A 7087-nucleotide genomic window follows, 5' to 3' on the forward strand; every position below is an offset into this window, starting at 1 on the left:
CACCCTTTTAAGAGTCCATGAAATAATTTAAATTTATAGATTAATTGAACTTTTCTTGTCATTGGGGTACTTTTCTTAGGTTAACTTAAAAAACCTTTTCTGTTTAACAACACATACGTTAAACTGGGATACATCGCGGAAGTAACTGAAACATATCTCCCAGTGTTTATCATGAGCTACATCAGACACTGAAGATGAATCACTTTTCTTGCAGTTTGTATAATAATTACACCTGTATGGTAATATAACAGTGTAGAAAAGTTTATGCAAACAAGCGTGTATAAGTGATGTTACAGTTGATGTAAAACACCCTTAGTGCCATTTATTTTGTTCACTTCATAGACTTCTCATTGTTGTGTTGGCTGTAAAAAACTAAAAACAGAAATCTCTTAATTTTGTAGCTCAAACTATGGTATATCTCCGATGAAGGCCTGATGATGTTCAAACATGACAAAACCAATCATGGATCTACAACACCATCGTCGGAGGGTGGGATATATTGAGTGGCATCCAACGGCTGAAAATATTCTCTTGAGTGCTGGATTTGATAATTTGGTAAGGACAATAAAGATTTTTAACAAGTTAGAAAAAAAGAAAAACGGAAAAGCTAGAAATGCCATATCACTATCTTATGAAGTAAACATTTCCTTTTATAGTTAAGTAATGAATAAATTCTTTCCGTGGTCGGTATAAATCATTTGATGACTAACTAGTAGTAATGAAGTTTTTTACTCTGAGCTCACAGTGCATTAAAGGTTTGTTTTAATAGAAGTAAAATCATTTTCACCTGGTGACTTGTAATATGGGTATTTCACATAAACATGTCTTAAACAGTATAACTAATGAGTCCTCTTGTCTAACAATTATACTAGAAGATTCTAGTTTTACTTGACTTTAAACTACACTTATGAATAACTAATAAATTCCAGTCCTTCTTATTTTGGATGAAAAACATTTGATAAACTATGTGATTCTGTTTTTTGAACATATTTGGTTTAAAAAGGAGATGTCGTAAAACCATTGATTGCCATCCTGATTCAATATATTCTATGTCTTTTAACCATGATGGCAGCTTGCTGGCAACCACATGGACAAGAGGTTGAGAATTGTGGACCCTCATAGGGATTGTCCTTAAGGTTTGTTTCTTCTTGCTCATAATTAAGAGTTTGTTTTTTGGCATTATGGCTTGATGTATGTTCCATGTAAAGACAGAGTTGATATTTTTGGTGTTATGAGTTGATGTATGTTACATGTAAAGACAGTGTTGATATTTTTGGTGTTATGAGTTGATGTATGTTACATGTAAAGACAGTGTTGATATTTTTGGTGTTATGAGTTGATGTATGTTCCATGTAAAGACAGTGTTGATATTTTTGGTGTTATGAGTTGATGTATGTTACATGTAAAGACAGAGTTGATACCCTCACAGCTTAAAAACATTGAGTGAACTAACCTTTAATGTTTCATTTTCCCACAAAACTGATCAACATTATCGTTGTTATAAGAGAGATAATTAATTGTTTAATAGTGAGTGAAAGTTTTTGTTTTGTCATTCTTTTAGGAAGGTCCTTGCCACCAGGGGTCCAAAGCATTCAAAGCTGTGTTCTTAGGTGATACTGGACGTGTTTTTACAAGTGGATTTTCCAAGTTTAGTGATCGACAGTGGGCTGTGTGGTCACAGGTGGAACTTGTCTTTTTACATTGAAATGCTGATGTAATTTTTTGAGGTTTTGAAAAATAAGTAAAACTGGTGTTTAAATACTATGTGAACCAAAGATAACTAAATTGTTGGTATATGAATTATTTAAAAATACTTAGGTTATGTTAAAGCTTTCAAAAATATTTTAATTAGAAGTATTATGTATTAACTAATGAAGTAATCAAACGCTCAACTTGAGTAGTCCGTTGAGAATAGAAAACATCGATTCTTCATCTGGAGTCTTGTTCCCCTACTATGATCATGACACAAAGATTGTTTATCTTGCAGGAAAGGTGAGAATGTTTATTAACTTTAATTAAATTAGTTTCTTATATTTCATTTCCCATTGCAGCAGAAATAATATAAATTTTAAGTATTTGTTTGTAGTAAAGTTTGAAGAGGAAAACAAACAAACTGAATAATTACAGTAGTACTTGGTACTTAACTTGGTATTATGTAATACAGCCTTTCCTAAAGTGTGGGGAACCCCCATGAATTGGGATACATATCACCTTGCAAGTGACTAGGTTAGAGTTGATAATACAAGATAAAACATTTTAATATAGTTTTATCATAAAGATAACTAATTACTACAAGACATATAAGGTTATAATGTATTCATATATATATACGTCTTGTCACTAAACTCATGTTTTCTATCATTTTAAAGAAGACAGGGCCACACAAGAAACCATATTTAATGAACGGAATGTGGATGATAATGTTTAGAAAGTGCTGCTGTAGTACAAGCTGAGCTGGCTGATGGTGTATGAGTGATACTAGAAGGCCAAGATAAAGCTTATGTTAGATATATATAGTTAATGTTTTACATTGAAGTTTGAAAGGTGTGACTTGTAATCCTGTTTTCATGCATCACTGATACATTTATTTTGATGGGCAGGGTGATGGGAATATTCGTTATTATGAACTTGTAGACGAAGCTCCTGGTGTCATTACCTCCATCAATTCCTAAGTGGTTCTCCTCAGCGAGGCCTTGGCTTCATGCCCAAGAGAGGACTCGATGTGATGCGTGTGAAGTGTTCAGATTTTATAAGTTACATGCAACAAAAGGATTATGTGAACCAGTTTCCATGATTGTTCCAAGAAAGGTTTGTTTTGAAAAACTAATGTTGTTATGTTTAAGTTTCATGAAAACAGAATAAAGCTGAATCATCAATTACGTTACTGCTCGGTAACTTGTAAATATATGTTTTCAATGTGTTTTGTTTTCTATGGCTTGCAACTGAATGCACTATTAAATTAAACTGAGAAATCCAAGGACATGCAGTGAAGCCAAATTACATTACTTTATATTCAAACTTTTGTAATAAATTATGGTAGTTACTTTAATATTAAATAATGAATGATGTATTTACTGATATTGGTGATTATTTAATATTAAAGAGTGAATGTTGTATTTACTGACATTGGTGATTATTTAATATTAAATAATGAATGTTGTATTTACGACATTGGTGATTATTTAATATCAAATAATGAATGATGTATTTACTGACATTGGTGATTATTTAATATTAAATAGTGAATGTTGTATTTATTGACATTGGTGACTATTTAATATTAAATAATGAATGCTGTATTTATTGACATCGGTGACTATTTAATATTAAATAATGAATGTTGTATTTACGACATTGGTGATTATTTAATATAAATAATGAATGTTATTTACTGACATTGGTGATTATTTAATATTAAATAATGAATGTTGTATTTACTGACATTGGTGATTATTTAATATTAAATAATGAATGTGTGTATTTACTGACATTGGTGATTATTTAATATTAAATAGTGAATGTTGTATTTACTGGACGATGATAATTTAATATTAAATAGTGAATGTTGTATTTACTGACGTTGATGATAATTAATTAAATAGTGAATGTTGTATTTACTGACGTTGATGATAATTTAATATTAAATAGTGAATGTTGTATTTACTGACATCATATCATACGAAAACCCACTTGTAGAGAAATATATATGTAAAATTGGCTCGTTTGGGTTGAGAAAATATTTTACGTTAGAAGAACAACAACATTTCGACCTTCTTCGGTCATTGTCAGGTTCACAAAGAAAGAAAGAGGTAACTGACCAGAAGCTGACCACATGTTTGGAAGGGGTTGTGTAACTGAGTGTTGGAATGTTAGATGTTTGAATATATAATTTTATATTATTTATTTTATTATATTAATATAGGTATAAAGGTGTTCCTTTGTATCAGTTTATTTTGGGTTTAAGTTGTTGTATAAGTAAGGCTTTTTAATTTTGCATAAGTTTATGTTTGTTTCTTTATTTAGTATTTGAGTGTTTTCTATGGTTATGTTGTGTTTATTTGACTTGTAGTATTCAAAAAGTGTGAAGGTGACTTTATATGTTCTTTGAATCTGGTTTACATTTTCTACTTTTTTCAATATAGAAGTCGTGGCAGTTATCACATTGTATTTTGTAAACAATGTTGGTGTGTGGTGTTTGTCAGTGTAGTTTTACATAGTATAGACCTCAGTTTTGTGCCTGGTTTTGAATAAATTTGATATTAATTGAATTTCATATTTTGTTACTAGTTTTGGCAAATGTTGGTTATTTGTCTGCTGATGTCGGGAATATATGGTATGCAGCAGTATATGGTTTTGTGATTTTTGATTCGTGAGATATATAAACTTTGTTGGTTGATTTTGCTTTCTGTCTAGGTATGTGTATAATGTTTTCTACAGTTTGTGGAGGAAACTTATTGGTGTTGATGAAGTATTGTTTTATTTTGTGTAATTCATTGTTAATTTTATCTGGTGAGCATAGTTTTACAAAGGAACACCTTTATACCTATATTAAATGTAATAAAATAAATAATATAAAATTATATATTCAAACATCTAACACCACCCTCTAAATTCGACACTCAGTTACACAACCCCTTCCAAACATATGGTCAGCTTCTGGTCAGTTACCTCTTTCTTTCTTTGTGAATCTGACGATGATCAAGAAGGTCAAAATGTTGTTTGCTCTTGTATGCGAAAATATTTTCTCAACCCAAACGAGCCAATTTTACATGTATATTGTAACATACAGTTTACACTTCTACAAATATTACTAACTTTGTTTGATTCAATTTAAAATTTCTTTGAAGTCAGATGAGGCTGAGATGACCTGCAACCCACGGCAACATAAACTATTTCATGACAAAGGTCGGTAAATCTTTGCTTTATACTACCAGACTTTAAAGGTCATGGCAACCTCTTTATATCTATAATGATGGATGAAGGTCAAACTACTTGTTGCATTATAGATTGATTTGGGCAGTGTAAACTTTATATAGGCCCTGAAGTCATTGACCTGACATTTTTGAATGGGACCTGATTTGGGACTGACTGCTTTTCTTACTGATTCCTTTTCATTCATTGAAGGTTTTTTTATAAACTGGTTCCGATGAATATAAACTTTCAAATAGCAAACAGTTGTATTTGTACCACATTTGGAAATCAGACCTTTGGGCAAAAATAAAGGTTCTTGTTTTGAGAAAAGTATTAGTGACAAAAATAGTATTGAATCACTCTGATTAAAATACAATTAGATTGACATGTGTTAAATAGAAACTCATTTTCAGGCCTTACATATATTGTGAAGTTCATTAGTTTATAGAAAATGTGACAAATGAATCATTGGGGAACCATTGTAATTAACTGATATAGTTTATCACAGTCTTTAGTAGTTAATAGGTTAATTGTATTTGTTATAGTTGTTATTCTTAATATAAGATGTACATTCTGTTAAACATTGTACTAGATTGACATTGTTAATATAAGATGTACAGTCTGTTAAACATTGTACTAGATTGACATTGATAATATAAGATGTACAGTTCTGTTAAACATTGTAATAGATTGACATTGATAATGTAAGATGTACAGTCTGTTAAGCATTGTACTAGATTGACATTGATAATATAAGATGTACAGTCTGTTAAACATTGTACTAGATTGACATTGTTAATATAAGATGTACAGTCTGTTAAACATACTAGATTGACATTGATAATATAAGATGTACAGTCTGTTAAACATTATACTAGATTGACATTGTTAATATAAGATGTACATTCTGTTAAACATTATACTAGATTGACATTCTTAATCTAAGATGTACAGTTTGTTAAACATTGTACCAGATTGACATTGTTAATCTAAGATGTACAGTCTGTTAAACATTATACTAGATTGACATTGACTAAGATGTACAGTCTGTTAAACATTATACTAGATTGACATTGTTAATATAAGATGTACAGTCTGCTAAACATTATACTAGATTGACATTGTTAATATATGATGTACAGTCTGTTAAACATTATACTAGATTGACATTGATAATCTAAGATGTACAGTCTGTTAAACATTATACTAGATTGACATTGATAATCTAAGATGTACAGTCTGTTAAACATTATACTAGATTGACATTGATAATGTAAGATGTACAGTCTGTGAAACATTATACTAGATTGACATTGATAATATAAGATGTACAGTCTGTTAAACATTGTACTAGATTGACATTGATAATATAAGATGTACAGTCTGTTAAACATTGTACTAGATTGACATTGTTAATCTAAGATGTACATTCTGTTAAACATTATATTAGATTGACATTGTTAATGTAAGATGTACAACCTGAGAAAGGTTGTAACAGGTTTTGCATAGTGTGTAAGAAGTTGTTGTGTGAAACAGATGTTTTTTGTGTTTTCATAGACTGGGGCTGGAGCACAAACAAATAAGCCAGTCTTGTTACAACCTGGAGAAGCAGTATTTGTTGACAGCTGACCGAAACAACGAAAAAAAGTTTCGTTTCATTTCTAAAGAGAATCGTGTTGATTATCGAGAAATGTCTAACATAATTTATCAATGTTATTAACAACAATGCATTTTTTGGATATGTATGCAGCTTTTACAATTATATTGTATAATGAACACATTATTAAATAACTGGTGTTTTGAAAGTTATTGTGATGAAAATAATCTGTATTTATACACAGTGTTTATTGGTTTGTCTTTCTCTAAATGAAGAAATCAAAATCAGTTTACTCCATTTGAAAGTAATGTTATAATAAAACCTGAATTTTTTTGTTTTAATTTATCTGCTGGAATAATTAATCCTGTCAAATTTAAGAGCTGTAATAAATCTTTTCTTCTTTCTCTTCTCAGTAACTGCAAATAATCTTTTCTCCAACTTCACCTAAGTGTTTTCCTCATTTATCTCATCATATGTAATAATAGGTGTCTAAAAATATGGTCTCAGTACAAATTCTGTATGTTCAATTTACACTAAAGATCTAATGCATACTTGTATTGATTAGACAAATAGAAAGCT

At 30.0% G+C, this 7087-nt stretch overlaps 1 protein-coding gene across 1 annotated transcript; it reads left to right on the forward strand.

Moving 5' to 3' along the window:
• The first annotated feature begins 447 nt into the window (after positions 1-447).
• Positions 448-6540, forward strand: LOC143242323 (coronin-1C-A-like). Its single transcript, XM_076485683.1, has 4 exons — positions 448-555; positions 1562-1681; positions 2635-2808; positions 6469-6540. Exons 1-4 carry the CDS (start codon positions 448-450, stop codon positions 6538-6540), a joined length of 474 nt encoding a protein of 157 aa, XP_076341798.1.
• Positions 6541-7087: the final 547 nt, after the last annotated feature.

This window comes from Tachypleus tridentatus, unplaced genomic scaffold, assembly GCF_004210375.1.
Source record: "Tachypleus tridentatus isolate NWPU-2018 unplaced genomic scaffold, ASM421037v1 Hic_cluster_2, whole genome shotgun sequence".
NCBI lineage: Eukaryota > Metazoa > Arthropoda > Merostomata > Xiphosura > Limulidae > Tachypleus > Tachypleus tridentatus.

Excerpts from the sequence above, each read along its gene's own strand:
- LOC143242323 (XM_076485683.1), top strand. The coding sequence starts at position 448 with ATGACAAAACCAATCATGGATCTACAACACCATCGTCGGAGGGTGGGA. Across the intron at positions 556-1,561 it reads GTGCTGGATTTGATAATTTG|GAAGGTCCTTGCCACCAGGG; the intron begins GTAAGGACAATA and ends TCATTCTTTTAG. Across the intron at positions 2,809-6,468 it reads CCATGATTGTTCCAAGAAAG|ACTGGGGCTGGAGCACAAAC; the intron begins GTTTGTTTTGAA and ends GTGTTTTCATAG.